The 17,494-nt window shown below is 38.7% G+C and overlaps 3 protein-coding genes across 5 annotated transcripts; all 3 read left to right on the top strand.

Moving 5' to 3' along the window:
• Positions 1–190: 190 nt before the first annotated feature.
• On the top strand, positions 191–3,176 carry LOC119987383 (flavonoid 3'-monooxygenase-like). Its single transcript, XM_038832276.1, has 3 exons — positions 191–751; positions 1,457–1,888; positions 2,433–3,176. The coding sequence occupies exons 1-3, from the start codon at positions 314–316 to the stop codon at positions 3,072–3,074; spliced, it is 1,512 nt and encodes a 503-aa protein (XP_038688204.1). The 5' UTR covers positions 191–313; the 3' UTR covers positions 3,075–3,176.
• A 1,233-nt stretch (positions 3,177–4,409) lies between these two features.
• LOC119987185 (protein LEO1 homolog) lies at positions 4,410–12,315 on the top strand. Of its 3 annotated transcripts, none has more exons than XM_038831994.1 (11): positions 4,410–4,652; positions 4,795–5,141; positions 5,384–5,516; positions 5,635–5,820; positions 6,428–6,604; positions 8,394–8,525; positions 9,697–9,876; positions 9,961–10,092; positions 10,358–10,462; positions 10,935–11,177; positions 11,888–12,315. In XM_038831994.1, exons 1-11 carry the CDS (start codon positions 4,539–4,541, stop codon positions 12,020–12,022), a joined length of 1,884 nt encoding a protein of 627 aa, XP_038687922.1. In that variant the 5' UTR covers positions 4,410–4,538; the 3' UTR covers positions 12,023–12,315. The 3 variants fall into 3 exon arrangements, with proteins under 3 accessions (XP_038687922.1, XP_038687920.1, XP_038687921.1); XM_038831992.1 differs by having other exon boundaries at positions 4,411–4,652; positions 5,378–5,516; XM_038831993.1 differs by having other exon boundaries at positions 4,412–4,652; positions 5,381–5,516.
• Positions 12,316–12,748: 433 nt separating this feature from the next.
• LOC119987511 (chaperone protein ClpB1-like) lies at positions 12,749–16,935 on the top strand. The gene is made up of 7 exons (XM_038832437.1): positions 12,749–12,945; positions 13,547–14,720; positions 14,836–15,017; positions 15,110–15,732; positions 15,815–16,094; positions 16,183–16,380; positions 16,474–16,935. Exons 2-7 carry the CDS (start codon positions 13,571–13,573, stop codon positions 16,768–16,770), a joined length of 2,730 nt encoding a protein of 909 aa, XP_038688365.1. The 5' UTR covers positions 12,749–12,945; positions 13,547–13,570; the 3' UTR covers positions 16,771–16,935.
• The last annotated feature ends 559 nt before the right edge of the window (positions 16,936–17,494 follow it).

The following is a 17,494-nucleotide window of genomic DNA, read 5'->3' as shown; positions in this document are numbered from 1 at the left end:
ATATTTATAGATACTGTTGTGAGTGCTCTTATACCACAGGCAGATTATTGCTTGACGCTTGTGGTTTCTTACCGCGGTATTTTTAGCACACGATAATTTTAATAGAGATCTATATAGAGTTGAAAAGCACCATAAATCGTAAATCATCGTGGTAGCTCGTGATGTGGTTGAAGCATAGAACCTAGGGAAAACTCAACATCACGTCCACCCTTCCAACACATGTATCCAAGTCAATGAAGCCCAAAAATCACTTGGAGACTAATACCTAAAAATCACTCGGTCTCACTTTCAATATCCACCCTCTTCAAAAACCATGTCTCCTCTCATTCTCTACTCGTCCATATTAGCCATTCTCATCTATTGCCTCTTAAAATTGCTCAACCGTACCAAACACCGCCTCCCTCCGGGCCCAAGACCATGGCCCATTGTCGGTAACCTCCCGCATTTGGGCCCAAAGCCACACCAGGCCATGGCGGGCTTGGCGAAGACTTATGGGCCTCTTATGCACCTCAAGATGGGATTTGGCGATGTGGTGGTGGCTGCATCGGCGTCCGTGGCGGCCCAATTCTTGAAGACCCATGATGCCAATTTCTCTAGCCGGCCACCCAACTCCGGTGGCAAATACATCGCTTATAATTACCAGGACATGGTGTTTGCGCCGTATGGCCCTCGATGGCGTATGTTGAGGAAGATCACGTCCGTCCATCTCTTCTCCGGCAAAGCATTGGATGATTTTCGACATGTTCGTCAGGTAATTTTAATTGACAAATAATGTGACACGTGTTGGCCTTTTTCTACATTATAGGGCTCAGGACCCACCACGTGTCAGTAAGTATTTAATAGTGAAAATAAAAATAATGTTTTGAGACCCAAAAATATGACTAATATTTTATCCTCAATGAATATAAAATGCTGGTTTGGTGCACAATTTTTCACCAGCATTAATGTTGGTGGTGCACCAAACAACAATTGGGTGGCCCAAATTCTCATACAATTTTAACACCCCAAAATGATTGTGTTGTAATTGTTCAAGCTTCAACCATTTTGTGAAAAATTGTATGAGATTTTCCTTTTTAACCTTATTTTAAATGTGAAATTCCTTTCATAATACATTTATACATAATTTGTCATAACAATTTTAGCAGCATTAAATGCTACCAACAAAAATACAATCAATCACTATCAACATTTCATACACCATATCTACAATCATTTTTTACCAGCATTTAGGTTACTAAAATTAATACTAGCATTAACGATATTATCAAAATTGTCCATCAAACGAACCTAAAGTGTTAGATATTAAGTGGGTCAAACATGTGTATTTATAATTAATAGTAGAGTATTTCACATGCCTCATAGTTTTCATGAGAAAATGGAGATCATATTTTTGAGGGTCTATTTGTAATATTACTCCGAAAAATAATAACTTTTGACATTTTCAAATGGCTAACAGGAGGAGGTAGCAGTTTTGACGCGCGCCATCGCGAGTGCAAGCACGAAGCCAGTGAATTTAGGACAGCTATTAAACATATGCATCGCGAATGCACTAGGGCGGGTGATGATAGGGCGAAGGGTGTTTGGTGATGGTAGCGATCCAAAGGCGAATGACTTCAGATCAATGGTGGTGGAGCTGATGGTGTTAGCAGGAGAATTCAACTTGAGTGACTTTATCCCTGCCTTAGATTGGCTAGACTTACAGGGGATAGCAGGGAAGATGAAGAAATTACACAAGAGATTTGATGCCTTTTTGAGTGGCATCTTGGAGGAACACAAGAGTTACAGCGCAAAGCAAGCCGACTTTTTGAGTACGTTGATTTCTTTAAAAGAAAATGTTGACGGTGAGGGCGGAAAGCTCACAGACATTGAAATTAAAGCACTACTTCTGGTATTGCACTCTTTCTAATTATTGGTTAATTACGCTCTAATAGAACTCACTGTATTTTTTCTGTAGTTATAATCACAAACGTCCAGTATGTTTATCATTATATATTCCACATGAACGTTTATGATGGTCACTGTAGTAAAAATTACTGCACTAGATGTCCAATCCATTTACTAGTAGTAGTGTAGGGTTCATATAATTTTTTGAATTTGGTAAATAGTTTGGATATTTGTGATGGACACTGTAGTGACTTCTGTTACAAGGTTGTCTGCTCTGATTATACTATTGGTTATGGGTGTTCATTGTCGATTTTAGTCGATTTTTTTAAACATAAATTTAATTGATTAATCGGTCGTTTTTGGTCTAATTTTATTGGTTCGATTTTTAGTAAAGAAATGTGTATTTTTTTTAAAAAAACCGACCGATTAGTTCGGTTACAATGGGTTTCTGTTTTAGTGGTTTTTTTAACAACCCTAGTACTACTATACAAGAAAAAAATGGGTCCCATATAGTACTTTACTTTTTTTTCCCCGTCTTATGATTGCAGAATATGTTCTCAGCTGGCACTGACACGACATCGAGTACGGTGGAATGGGCCATAGCTGAACTAATAAGGCAGCCCAATATTCTGGCCCAAGCCCAAAGAGAGCTCGATGAAGTTGTGGGTCGAGACCGGCTAGTCTCCGAACTGGACCTCCCAAAGCTCACTTACCTACAAGCAGTGGTGAAGGAAACCTTCCGGCTCCACCCATCGACTCCTCTCTCTTTGCCACGCATCGCCGCCGAAAGCTGTGAGATCAACGGGTATTACATTCCAAAGGGTTCAACTCTTCTTGTTAATGTATGGGCAATTGCGCGTGACCCAAATGTATGGGCCAGCCCACTGGAGTTTCAGCCCAAAAGGTTCCTAGAGGGCGGTGAGATGGTCCATGTAGATGTCAAGGGGAATGACTTTGAGGTCATACCATTTGGGGCTGGGCGAAGAATTTGTGCAGGAATGAGTATTGGGCTGAGGATGGTCCATCTTCTAGCTGCAACCTTGGTCCATGCATTTGATTGGGCTTTGCCAGATGGAATTAAGCCTGATGAGTTGAACATGGAGGAAGCATATGGGCTGACCTTACAACGGGCCGAGGCTCTGATGGTGCAACCTAGGCCCAGGCTCTCTCCGTCTGTCTATCAAGTCTGAAGTTGGATTGGATGTAGTAATATGAGCATATATGATACAGGAGTGGTGGCAGATGACAGCATTATATTTGACTCTATAAATGTTTAATTGCATTATATTAAATCTTAAATAACACCCGTGTCACTAATTGGAGTGGTAAATATGAAGTGTATCACATTGGTGATAAAAGTTTGAATGCCCCTTCCCGTTTCAAAAAAAAAAATCTTAGGTAAAAATCATCTATTTATGAAATTTAAAAAATTAAAATGACAATAATCTATTTCGATATGGGATGAGATCTCTAAGTAATTGTGTTAAAATTGTCACTACATGCACAATGCTTATCTGCAGGGGCGGATCTAGGATTTTTTGTGGGGGGCGAAAAGTTGACGGGGATTCGGGGATAGCGCCCACGAAAATCTTTTTTAGAGCTATTTATTAAAAAACTAATTAATTTTTCATTGATTATATAGCAAAATTAAAGTGAAAAACAAAAATATCATGGAATGCATATATACTCCGCACTTACAAAAAAAATTGTTAGTTTCTTAGTATATTCAATGAAATACATTGAATACGAAACCCCTTTGTCAGCTTCTTATTGGATGATGCATAAATGATGCATAAATGAGAAAACAAGCAAAATTGAAAAAAAAAAAGAGGTTATGGAGAGAATATAATATATATATATGGGGAAATCCATATTTTTTCATATACCTATTCTAATAGAATTCTTGCACCCATTGGGGGCATGTGCTCCATTGAGCCCATGGTAGATCCGCCTTGCTTATCTAAATATGTACATTTAGTTATGCAAACTTGTATACTTGGTTTAACATATTTATATAATTTACAAAAGCCTATGCATTTTACAAGGGTAAATGTTACTTTTGACTGACTGAAACACAATAAAAATATATCCTTGAAACAACTCAGTAAAATCAGTGATCATTTTACAATGTTTGATCTTTAAATGATTGGTAACAGGACTATATGTCAATGACCAAAAAGAATGTTTACCCTAAGTTATAATATTTGTACATTTTTCGTTTAACAGGGGTACGGGTGTAAAACGATATGTTTTTTGATATGAATTTAGTCGATTAATTGATCGGTTATCAACGATTATTTCTATCGGTTATAAATAATTTTTTTTAAAAATAACTAAATAATCAATTGATTTGACCATCGATTCTATTTCTACGACTTCAATTTTTTTAACACCCATGTTTAGGGGCCAACAGGGCAATGTTTGGGCTCGCTGAGCCAACCCACGATTTCTAGCTCGGTCCCTTTTTAAAATATAAATAAAATCGAAATTTACGTAAGGGCCCATCCTTCAGAAGCGCAGACGTGTCCCTTGCAGCGGAAGAGGGATATATAACGGTTAAGGCGACATACAACACAGCATCTAGCTCCGTCCGCCGATAGATCAGGCCCTTCTCAGTCAATCCACAATCGATCACCGGCACAAGTAAGAGAGATATGGGGGAAGAGAAGAGGCACCAGATGATGCAGAACCTCTTCGGAGATCAGTCCGAGGAAGAGGAGGAAATCGATTCCGAGCACGAGTCCAATCCCCATCCCAATTACGCCTCTGTATAATTCTCGCCTCATATTCTATTAAGTGTATTTATTTTCCTAAATTTCTTAGGGTTTTTTGGTGTGCTTTTGGGAACTTTTGGATGGTTTATGCATTCTGGTTTTGGGAAGCTGAATCAGGATCGCGCCTTGTTTGCAGGATGAAGCTGAAGGAGGGATGGGGCACGAAGGTGAAGTTGAAGGTGAGGTGGAGGAGCAAGGGGAGGCCGAGAGTGAAGGAGAATTGCGTGATGTGGAGCCTGATCCTGGAGAAAGCGAGGGTGAAAGAGAACAAAGTTCCAAGGAATTAGATGCTGGTGATCAAAGGGAAGAAAGTGAGAGGGAGGAGAAAGAGAAAGAGTCAGAAAGTGACGAAAAAGAGGACTATGGTGCAAGAGTTGTCACAAGCCGAAGACGCGGGATGGTTGAGAGCGGCTCAGAGAGGTCTGAGGATGCCCATTATCCTGACATTGAAGAAGAGGAGGTTGATCAGGCTAGAAGTCCCAGGTAATTTGGTCCTCATTTGAAGTGCCTGAATTGTGTTGTTTGTAGTGCAACATAGCATCTTGGTCTGGCTAAGTGTTGTTTTTTATGGCAGAAGTTATTTTTGCATGAATAATATGTTAAACTCTTGATTTTTTTACATTGAAATTACCAGACATTGAGATTATTTATTGTATATTGATCTGTGTTATAGTTGACCATATTGAGAATTGAGTATTGGTGGAAACTTGACTTTGTAGTAGTAGGTCGCCTGGGGAGGAGGGGGATCGAACTCATATTTCCCACCCAGTTGCTGAAATTCGTGATGTTTTTGGTGACTCCGACGATGAAGAAGAAGGAGACTATGTGGTTCAGAATGACATTGAGCATGATTCCCATGTGAGTGTTGACTACCAGAAACATTTGTGTTTATGTTTTTTGCCCTTTATGATTCTTCCTTGCGTGCATATTTTTCATTTTCAATTGGAGGACTATATCTAATACCATGAATCCTTAGAGATCCCCTATGGAAGAGGAAGGGAGCTATGAAAAGAATCTAAGACCTGAGGATTTGCTGGTCGATGAAGATGCTCAGTATGAGTCAGAAGAGGAGAACATTGAGGCTAAACATAAAGAGAAGCCAGTTGGCCCTCCATTAGAACTTGAGATTCCGCTGCACCCACCTCCAGCCGATCCTGCAAAGGTTATATTTTCGTGCTTGTATGCTCTATTGTTCAGTTGTCGAAATGTGTTAGTTACCTTGATTTGTAGGCGTGCTTGAACATGAGCATATTCCAATTACAGTGACCCATAGAAGTAGGTTGAACCTACAAAATGCTGCTACCATTTAACAGTGTACTAAAGTGATACATTTAAAATAAATTTACTTGCTGACTAGTAATGTTTATGAAGTTTTTTGAAATTATTTACTAAAGGCTCGGATGATGATGATGATGACATATACATCATATTTCTTACGTCAATTCGTCTGTGAAAAAGTTATTCATGTGGCAGTACTTGATTATATTTAACATTCTTGTCACTGCGAGCATTTATTGAATGTAACAGTCAATATTTGAATGATTGTGTGGCGATATTTTACTATCTTCTAAGTAGAAGTCGCCAACATGTCTTAGTTTGATTGTGTTATATTAATATATTCTATGTAAAATTTTTCTGGCCCAGCGAATTCGTCTGACGTATTTTACATTGATATAATACCTCTAGACATGGGTTGCTTTAGAACGTGAGTATGTAGATTGCTAGATTTGAGGCAAAATTTTTGGTGCTTAACTGTGTTCATTTTGCAGATGAATATGATCAAACTCTCTAATATAGTGGGCATTGAGCCGAAACCATTTGATCCAAAGACGTTTGTGGAAGAAGATGCGTTCGTGATGGATGAGTCTGGGTCCAAAAGACGTATACGATTAGAAAACAATATCGTGCGCTGGAGGACTGTTAGAAATCCTGATGGCACAACATCTGTGAGTTTGTATTATATTTTAAGCAGTAGGCTAAACTGAATCGGTAATATCCATATTCATTATCCTTTTTTTTAAAAAAAGAATATCAATATAAAAAGAGTTACATAATTATGCAATGCATGCAAATTCACAATGGCACATGCATATACATGTAAGTTTATTTTAAATATACCCTTTTTTGGTTTTTTTTGGAATTTGTTTGCACTGGCATTGCAAATTGGTTTAGATTGATAAAGGAGTTGCTTTTCAAACCACCGCAAGGGCATGTTTCCTAACCAGAAGCTAACAGTTGGACATGAGATTAATTAGCAACTTTCATCTACAATTCCCTATCTATGATACCAGTGCTAATGAGAGTTTAACGAACCGTTCTTCATCACTTTTATGCTGGTTTCCTATCACTAAAATGCCTTTTATTCAAAAAATAGCCAAAGGATTAGAAGGCAAATTCCCTTTCATCCTCTAGCCTCATTACAATGGTTCCAAGCCATAGATCTCCTCCTCTCCTTTTGGCTGACATCTTAGTTATTTCCATTTTCTTTAAGCTACACCCTAGGGACACAGGTCAAACCATGGAAACAGCTTCTCCGCAATGCGAGGCTGTGTACATTCACTCCGTGGACCCCATTTCCTCTGCGGGAGCCTATGCAGCAGATGTTTTTTGTTAAGCTGTGCCCTTAATCTTGCTTACCAAAGCACAGTGAAGATAAAATGCCTCAAGTTACCTCATTCTCCTTTCATAAGAAATGTATATTTGCAAACACTCTCTGAGTCTCCGTTAAATAGTATACATGGTTTAGGTTCTTCACAAGCAGTTTCCCACGCAAAGGAATGTAGTTAGGTGCATATTTATTGGCCTGAAGACTTCTTTCCAGGGAATTATTATGTATACCAGCCTTACTGTTAAACCGAAAGAAGAAAAAAAAGCAGCAGTAGAAGAAGCTGAAAGAGTCAAGTGTGAAAGGCCTACTTCATAGAGACTAGAGACTTTGGTCTATGATTTTGAATGATTTCAAATTTTTTTAAACTTTTCCAACTACCAACCAATGGCTTCTCTATCGAATAGCATACAAACACTTCATTTGACACATTTAATCACATCCCAACCATGCAACCTACTTTGTAATTTTGGTATGTGTGAAAGTTTCTGGTTCTCTTGTATTTAGGAGTTCAATTGTTGTTTTAGTCTACATTATCCTTATCAGTGTTTGGAAGTTTTCTTCTTAGGAGTAGTAAGTCTATTTCTTCTTCAATTAGGCTTGGAGGTCTTTTACTTTTCCATGTGTAAGGTTTTAGTTTACTGTGTAAAGGATCATAATGGCATTTATTGTGTTGAAGTTATTTGATTAAATTTTCTTTGCAAGAGTTGCGGGCTTTTTGCGGAGACTCCATCTAGTTCCTTCCATGAGAGGTTGCTATAAGCCCTTAGTGGGACCTAATTCCCCTCTTTTTATACTTACAAGCTTTCTAGGATACCATTAGATTCTGATCGACAAAGTTTGTGTTGAAATTCTTTATCAAAAAGGATTCCTTTGCTGTGTCCATTCAGAAAAAAAGAATCCTTTATTGTGAAGATGGAATATGAAGTAATGAATACTTGCCTCTTTAGCTTATCTTGTTTGGATATCTATGTGTACTTGTTGTCGGCATTACAAGTTTAATTGCTCTTTAAGTTCGAATATGGAAGTTTAATTTACTCTGTTGATGTTCCATCTCTCTTCTCCTACAGTTCTTTTTTCATCCATATCTGCTAAATAGCGCTTGAACTCTTCCCTTGGTCATGTTGTAGTATGAAAGCAATGCACGCTTTGTTAGATGGTCGGATGGGAGTTTGCAGTTGTTGATTGGGAACGAAGTCCTTGACATATCCACGCAAGAAGCACAGCATGATCAAGCACATCTTTTCCTTAAACATGGAAAGGTGACTTCCCACTTCTGTTTGTACATCTCCAATTAGATAAGTTTTTTTCACTTCCAAGCAAATTTTCCCTGAGGCCAAATAAGGGGGAAAAAATGGAAAACAACCTTCCAAGTTGTAAACCATTTATTTTCTCTTTTACTTGTTTGTTTCAGGGATGTTCAAATACTGCTGTTTGACTGAGTTACTTTGCTAATATCAGATAATGGTCTTTTGGATCATTTGTATGTTCATTTACATATTAGTCTATAGCTCTTGGTCGATTTTGTTTTGATCTTTAGGGACCTCTCCTCTGTGTGTTTGTCTTCCACCTCATATATGCTTTTGTTAGGTCACGGTTCTATGTGAATGGTTGAAAAAAGGAGTGTAGTTGGGGGCCTGCCTTAGATGTGTACATTTTCATATTGCAACACTATGATCTTGTGTTTATCTTGTTTATCAAGAGGAGACAAGTGATTTTTACCACTTGGTAAGATGATAAGGATCTACCTTTTTGAGGTTGGGTGTAAGTATCATTCATGATTTGCCTCTTCTTTCTCAGTATCTACAACCATTTCTTTTGGTTTTTTGAAGGAAAATTCGCACTCTCTAATTCAAAGTTTCAGCTAGAGTGTTAACATTTGGAATTTATCTTGTATTTAACCCTTTTTTCATTGCTGTATAAAAGAACAGAATTTGTTGATCAATGAAAGTTCTGGCAGGGCTACATATGTAGTACTAGAATCAGAAGTGATCAATGAAAGTTCTGCTTGATCTTGAAGCTGGCAAGGATCTTCAGGGTTTACATACATGCCTTTAGATATTTGTTGCACTTATGGTCCTACAAATAGGCTTACATGCGGGTTGACTTCTTCTTTATTTGTGTTTTGCTTGATAGAACCAGTTATAGGTTTATGCCACTCATTGAGAGCAAATTCAGAAGATTTGCCATCGTTTTTCTTCATCTGGTTCCAGTGCCAGTTTCTGGTTTTATAAGCTATGCTATTCTTATTCCGAACATCTTTTGGAAGTGTCTTATTGTTATGCCATTTCGTTCTAAATTTGTGTTGAAAACGTCAAAAGTTTATCTATGTCTATGCTGTCTTTTTTTTCTCTCTTTTCTTTAAACAAAAGAATTCAAACCCCTACCTTAATTGCATCTGTAGAATGACTGGACTCAAATCCATCTTGGCAGGGAATGTATCAATCACAAGGAAGTATATTGAGGAAGATGAGGTTTATGCCTTCATCATTGTCATCAAATTCTCATCGATTATTGACTGCTCTTGTTGACAGTCGGCATAAAAAGGTTTATAAGGTCAAGAACTGCATAACTGATATTGACCCTGAGAGAGAAAAGGAAGAAAAAGAAAAGGTAACTGGTTGTTTAAGGTTATAATGGTGTAATTGGTGTTGAGAGATGTATATTTTAAACTTCATTGTTCTTATGCTTATATAGGCTGCCAGTCAGACAATCAGAGCTAATGTACTTCTTAATAAGAAGAGGGAAAAAGTGAGTCGGAAGTATACACCAACTGTGGACCGAAGGCGCCAACTTTCACCTGGGTTTTTGGAAGATGCTCTCGATGAGGTCTGTACATGCTTCATGCCTTTATTTTCCAAGTTCTAAAGGCTCCAACCTTTTCTTTTGTATGTTCGACATTTATTTTTCCTGTGATAAGATAAAAGATTGGATTATTTCTTTTTCTTGTACCATTCATAATTTTCACTATTAAATATCTGGATAAGTGGATGAGCTCGTAATTATCATATTCTCTTGTAAAGATCAACAATACTTGTCTGTCGATATTCATAGGAACCTGAATCAGGTGTTTTGACTGTATCCTTGTCATCAGGATGACGAGCAAGATTACTATGACCCTCGTCGCTCTCGGCACCGCTTTGAGGAAGATCTGGAAATGGAAGCTCGAGCCGAGAAGCGCATTATCAATGCTAAGAAGGTCTGATAATGTGAATTGCATATTTATTCTTTCTCTTGTCCTCCCCGCTCCACATCCATTCCCCTTTTGGTTAGACCTACTTGTTTTCTTTGTTTGTTTATAGTATTTGGAAAGAAAACAAAATAACCTTTTAATGTTGTTTTTTTTTGTAGCGGATAGGTAGTGTTGGGAAATAAAATCTTATATTGTTAGAAAATATTGAAAATGATATTGACAGCACTGATTTGCTAAGAAGTTTATGTTGTAGGAGAATATTGGACAATGTAGAGGTAATTGATATGTTGGATTTCTTTCATCAAAGTTACAAGTAAAGTGAAAATAATTTCTTCCCAGATAAAATTTATGTACTTTGGAACAATGGTAAATAGGAGGGTGCTGCTATTTTATTGTGCTAATATTTTTCTTCGGAAAAGTTTTTCTTTGTAAATTTCGAATGAAACAAAAATACCAATAGTTGCCTTTTGATCATCAGTCCCAGGGACACAAAGACATCTCGCGCAAGCCCTCGCTGGCTGCAAAATCATCTCACCGTCCAGTTGATTTCTCTGATAGTGAGAAAGAGGAGTCTGAGTATGAAAGTGATGGTGAAGAAGACGAAAGGTCTCCCCTTCATAAGAGAGCTGAGGAACCAGAGCAGGACTATGAAGAAGAGGAAGAGCAGGAGGAAGAAGAGCAAGAACTTAATGGAGCATCGGAGGAGGAAGAGGAGCCTGAGGTATGCAAATATTTTATTCGTGTTTTATATCATATGTTTCATCATAAGATACACTGGTACACAAGAATAGTAAGCCTCAAAACTACTTTTAGGAAGTTCTCTACATTGATATGATTGGTGCATAAAAATGGTGATGTCTTGTTGGAATCTATATTTGATAATTCTTCAAATTGTAATGATTTATGATTATAACACTTTGGCAGTGCGGTAGCGGTACTCTCTATAAAACCTTGTAATAGAACATTTGATGCTGTACCTAGAAGAAGATGTGAGAACTTCATAATGAACTGATCTGTCCAATCCAATTGTGAGCACAGTACCATTTAGGCCATTTTGCATTTCATACTACTGAATGACTTTACAGATTCCAAGGAAACAGAAGACAGATATGAGCTTGCTCACAGCTGGCCGGTAGCCGTCTTGATAATCTGCCGCATCTTTTTCATTCCAAACTTCAGATTAATAATAAATAATTTTCTTAAGTTATAACCTCCAGTACTGTAGTTGGTTTGATGATAATTGAATGCTAGCCATTCCAGTTGAAATGCCTTATGATATATAACAATTAGGTTGCCTGCGTTATTTGTTTTGGTTAAGCTTCATTTTCCGTTCAAAATTGTTGCTGAATTATAGAAGTTGGATGTAGTCTCTCTCTTTATTATCTGGGTTTGATGTTGGATGCAGTCTTTCTCAAGTTGTATTTTGTGCAGGAGCCAAAGCAAAAGGGGAGGGAGTTTGGAGGAAGGCTTAAGCGCAAGGGGATGGAATCAGACGAGGACTCTCCTCCAAGAAAGATGCCAACCCACCGTAGAGTGGCTCTTGTTTACGACAGTGACGACGAATGAAATCTGACATATGATGATGGGTGTTGCCGTGATCATATACCTCATGCATCAGTCTCATTTACAATTTCAACAAGACTTCTATGAAATTTTCATGGCACATAAAAATTCTTGGTTTGAAAATTATAAGGGTTCATTTCTCGGTTCATATTACCATTAGTGCTATGTAATTTTTTTTTTTTTGCCTTTGCTATGGAATCTGCATGTAGAAGTTTGCAACACTTCTCCCAATTGGTTCCAGTACAACTTCTGTTTGTTGAAGTCAGTAAATAATTGATGGATTTTTTTTCCTGTCAGATAAGATCTTCAACACCCAAAGTTTTAGCAAATGTTGCAATCGTTTTATTGAATTACTTACAATTTCCAAATAACATGGATCGTGAGGTTTTTTTTTTTTTTCTTTTTTTTTTTTTTCCTTTGTGTGGAATTCATCTAGCTGTTCATCCAAACATCCGAATAAAATTTCAGCTTGCAACTTGGATTTGAACTTGTACTCACGATTTCTTATTTTTTCTTGTTTGTGTTAACTCACGATCTCTTGATTGCGCTATGATAGTTGTTTATATTCATTTAAGAAATGTAGAAGGTTGAGATAATTAGAAGAACTTACTCGAGAAAAGAAGACAAAAACCAATGGATATGAGGGGAGAGTGTGGCCTAATCTCTTCATATGCGCGTGACAGTTATACAGACTTAATGGGCAATACAGACAGAACTCTCCAGTCCATCTGGTAGTTTCTAGTATCAGTTTCCTGGACCTTCCAGATGTTTTTCTTCGCCGGTACAAAAGCAATTCCCTCTACCCCATTTCTCAACCGGAACAACGATCAATCACTGAAGATCTCTATTCGAACAAGAATTCAAGAAGTTCTGTATTCGTTTCAAAGCAACCCATCAAGGCCATTTCCCAAAAGCGTACTTTGCAGGTAAGGGCCACTCACTCTTTTCCTCGGTTTTGTCCTTATGAATGTAAGGTGCAGGTCTTGTGTTTCGTTTGTTCTTCTATTTCATTCTGTTTTCTTGAATGTTTCGATTCTAATGCCTGTGTATGAGAATTCTGTTATGGGGTTTTCATTTTCGATTCTATCTTTCATTGATGATCACTCACCTTCGCCTGGGTCATCGCCCATGTTCTATAATCTTTAATTCTGGTTGGTTATGTTTCTTTGCCTTTTCACTTCTGCTTTCTTTGTAATTATCCTAGACATCCCATATGATGCCCTATTGTCCTGCTTTTTCTTTGGATTCTATATATATTGCTGTTAGGGTTCTCAATAGAAGAACTGGTGTTTTTTTTTTTTTTTATTTATGTGTTAGCTAAAACGGGAATTGTCAATGTTAAATCTGATTTAAACTGCGGAGACAATGTGAAAGTGGAAAGTGAATATACACACACTCTTGCTTGTTTGGCTGCTTGCAGAATTCTTCAATCCTTTGTATTTTAAATAGCGTTAGAATTTAAACAGATTTAAAATAAGTATTTAGTTCTTTTTTAGATCTGACTTGGGTTTTGGACTGTGGTTGCAGTTGTTTTAGGTAACAAGGGGAAAGATGAATCCTGATAAATTCACCCGCAAGAGCAATGAGGCAATTGCTGAGGCTCACGAGCTGGCAATGAGCATGGGTCATGCTCAGTTCACTCCACTTCATCTTGCTGTATCTTTAATATCAGATCCTACTGGCATTCTGAGACAAGCAATTGCTAGTGCTGGTGGCGAAGATGCTGCAAAGGCAGCAGAAAGAGTTTTCAACCAGGCCTTGAAGAAACTCCCATCCCAGACACCTCCTCCAGATGAAATCCCAGCAAGTACTACTCTCATTAAAGTGATCAGGAGAGCTCAAGCTGCCCAGAAAGCCCGTGGCGACACGCATTTGGCTGTTGATCAGTTAATATTAGGCCTTCTGGAGGATTCCCAGATTGGGGATTTGTTGAAGGAAGCTGGTGTTCCTCCTGCAAAGGTGAAATCTGAGGTCGAGAAGCTTCGAGGGAAAGAAGGGAAAAAGGTGGAAAGTGCCTCTGGGGATACCACATTTCAGGCTCTGAAGACTTATGGGAGAGACCTTGTTGAAGATGCTGGGAAGCTTGATCCTGTTATTGGCCGAGATGAAGAAATCAGAAGGGTTATACGGATTCTTTCTCGTAGAACTAAGAACAACCCTGTACTGATTGGAGAGCCAGGAGTTGGTAAAACTGCTGTGGTAGAAGGCTTGGCTCAGAGAATTGTGAGAGGGGATGTGCCAAGTAATCTTGCTGACGTTAGGCTGATTGCATTGGATATGGGTGCTCTGGTGGCTGGAGCTAAGTATAGAGGAGAGTTTGAGGAGAGGTTAAAGGCTGTCTTGAAAGAAGTCGAAGATGCAGAGGGAAAAGTTATACTGTTTATTGATGAGATACACCTTGTTCTTGGCGCTGGTAGGACGGAGGGGTCTATGGATGCGGCTAACCTTTTCAAGCCAATGCTTGCTAGAGGTCAGCTTCGGTGCATCGGTGCTACTACGCTTGAGGAGTACAGGAAATATGTGGAGAAAGATGCTGCATTTGAGAGAAGATTCCAACAAGTGTATGTGGCAGAGCCTAGTGTTACTGATACAATTAGCATCCTTCGTGGGCTGAAAGAGAAGTATGAGGGCCATCATGGTGTTCGAATTCAGGATCGGGCTCTTGTGGTTGCAGCGCAGCTGTCTAGCCGATACATCACTGGTATGTAGTCTCTTTTCCATGCTATGAATTATACTTATGCAGATGAGGACTGGTATGCCTAGAAATTGTGGCCTTGAATTTGATAATGAAGCGTAAATGTGTTTTATATGTGTAGGGCGCCATCTCCCTGACAAGGCAATTGATTTAGTTGATGAGGCCTGTGCGAATGTGAGGGTCCAGCTTGATAGTCAGCCTGAAGAAATTGATAATCTTGAGAGGAAGAAAGTGCAATTGGAAATTGAACTTCACGCACTTGAGAAGGAGAAGGACAAAGCTAGCAAAGCTCGGCTGGTTGAAGTAAGTATATTTTACATTTATATTTGTACTTGATTAATGGTTGGAGAGTATCTTGCTTTGTTTGCACTTCTTATTTTCTCGACTTTTCTCAGGTACGAAGGGAGTTGGATGATTTGAGGGATAAGTTGCAGCCTCTATTGATGAAATATAGGAAAGAAAAAGAAAGGATTGATGAGATCAGAAGGCTCAAGCAGAAGCGAGAGGAACTCCTGATCGCTCTGCAAGAGGCGGAGAGAAGATATGATTTAGCCAGAGCTGCAGACTTGCGATATGGGGCAATTCAGGAAGTTGAAGCTGCCATTGCACAGTTGGAATCCAACACTGAGGAGAACCTAATGTTAACAGAAACTGTGGGGCCAGAACACATTTCAGAAGTGGTGAGCCGATGGACTGGCATTCCTGTCACTAGACTTGGCCAAAATGAGAAAGAGAAATTGATTGGTCTCGCTGAGCGGTTGCATACGAGAGTAGTTGGACAAGACCAAGCAGTGAGTGCCGTCGCTGAGGCTGTGTTGAGATCAAGGGCAGGATTAGGAAGACCCCAACAACCTACTGGTTCCTTCCTTTTCCTTGGTCCAACAGGTGTTGGTAAGACTGAGCTTGCCAAGGCCCTTGCTGAGCAGCTTTTCGATGATGAGAATCTTATTGTAAGAATAGACATGTCTGAGTACATGGAGCAGCACTCTGTGTCGCGTCTAATTGGTGCTCCTCCAGGGTAAGTGTCCTTGCACTATATGTTTTTGATTGTGCAGTGTATGGTTTTGAAAGAATGTTATCTCACTTCTTTTGGTTTTCAGATACGTTGGTCATGAGGAAGGAGGGCAACTTACAGAGGCTGTAAGGCGCAGAACTTACAGTGTTGTGCTGTTCGACGAAGTGGAAAAGGCACACATTTCTGTGTTCAATACTCTTCTTCAAGTTTTGGATGATGGAAGGTTAACAGATGGCCAAGGACGCACGGTTGACTTCCGGAATACAGTAATCATCATGACTTCAAATCTTGGGGCAGAGCACCTCCTCTCAGGACTTACGGGCAAATGTTCGATGCAAGTTGCTCGCGATCGTGTTATGCAAGAGGTAGATTAACTCGGCTGCCCTCTCTTTTGATAACCTATCCTGTAGATTTTCATGCATGTGTGCTTAATGTTTTTGGTTATTTTGACAGGTGAAGAAGCACTTCCGGCCAGAGCTACTAAATCGGCTTGATGAGATCGTTGTTTTTGATCCTCTATCCCATGAACAGTTGAGGAAAGTAGCCAGGTTGCAGATGAAGGATGTTGCTAGCCGCCTTGCTGAGAGAGGAATAGCTATGGCTGTTACTGATGCGGCATTGGATTATATACTGGCGGAGAGCTATGACCCCGTAAGTCATTTAACCCTAATATCCTACAAACCGTCTTCAATAATACTCGATGGAAGATATTAACACGGCATACTTCTTTTCTTCTCTTCTCAGGTTTATGGTGCTCGGCCTATTCGGAGATGGCTGGAGAAGAAGGTGGTGACAGAGCTATCAAGGATGCTGATAAGGGAGGAGATTGATGAGAATTCAACTGTCTACATTGATGCAGGACCAGATGGAAAGGACTTGGTCTTCCGCGTGGAGAAAAATGGTGGACTTGTGAACGCTGAAACTGGGCAGAAATCTGATGTGCTGATTCAGATACCTAATGGACCAAGGAGTGATGCTTCTCAGACCGTGAAAAAGATGAAGATCCAAGAAATAGATGAGGATGATGAGATGTTTGAATAAGTTCACTGTTAAGCTAAGCAAATGGAGAAATTTTCTGTACCAAATGCTGTAACTGCTGTAATTTTGTGTTTTGAGCTTTGAATCATTCTGGGGTTTCTGGCTCTTGCTTTTACCAGAGTTTGTATACAGATTTGGTTCAAAGTGAGTGTTAAATAATCTTGTGCAGTTTTTTTTTTTTTTTTTTTTTTTAATGAACTGTGCATTTGAATGTTGTTTGTGGGTGCTGGGATTGGATGAAAATATTGTGAGAAATGCTTGAAAAATAAGAATCTGATGTCTCTAAATTTTTGTTTATGAAGTGTGGTGGTGAAGTGGTTTGTTGAAGGCATTTGAAGCTCACTTTTGTGATGAAGAGTTGCAAGTTTTCTCTGAGTGGCAGGAGCTCAAATCAAAGGTATTGCCATGGAGAATTGCAGCTGAATATGAACACTATTTTTTAGGTACAATAAATTAATAAAAAAATAACATAAAACCAATAATAGAGGAGAGTAGATTATATTACGAGGCAAAAGAAATTCTGATTTGTTTTGATGAATTTTGATAGAATTGCTGTTAAATTTTACTACATTTTCTTTTCTGCTCTCATAATCTAGCCAAAAAAAAGACTATATTTCCTAAAATTACTAGTCACATGTTGTAAGTTATTCTCAATCTAGTCAATTTCTGGCATATCAAGTGTATATTACTGATATTTTTTTGGTAATTAATTCTTGGAAAAATATAG

The sequence above is a fragment of the Tripterygium wilfordii genome, chromosome 20 (assembly GCF_013401445.1).
Source record: "Tripterygium wilfordii isolate XIE 37 chromosome 20, ASM1340144v1, whole genome shotgun sequence".
In the NCBI taxonomy this organism is placed as follows: domain Eukaryota; kingdom Viridiplantae; phylum Streptophyta; class Magnoliopsida; order Celastrales; family Celastraceae; genus Tripterygium; species Tripterygium wilfordii.
This window is presented reverse-complemented; position numbering and strand designations above follow the sequence as displayed.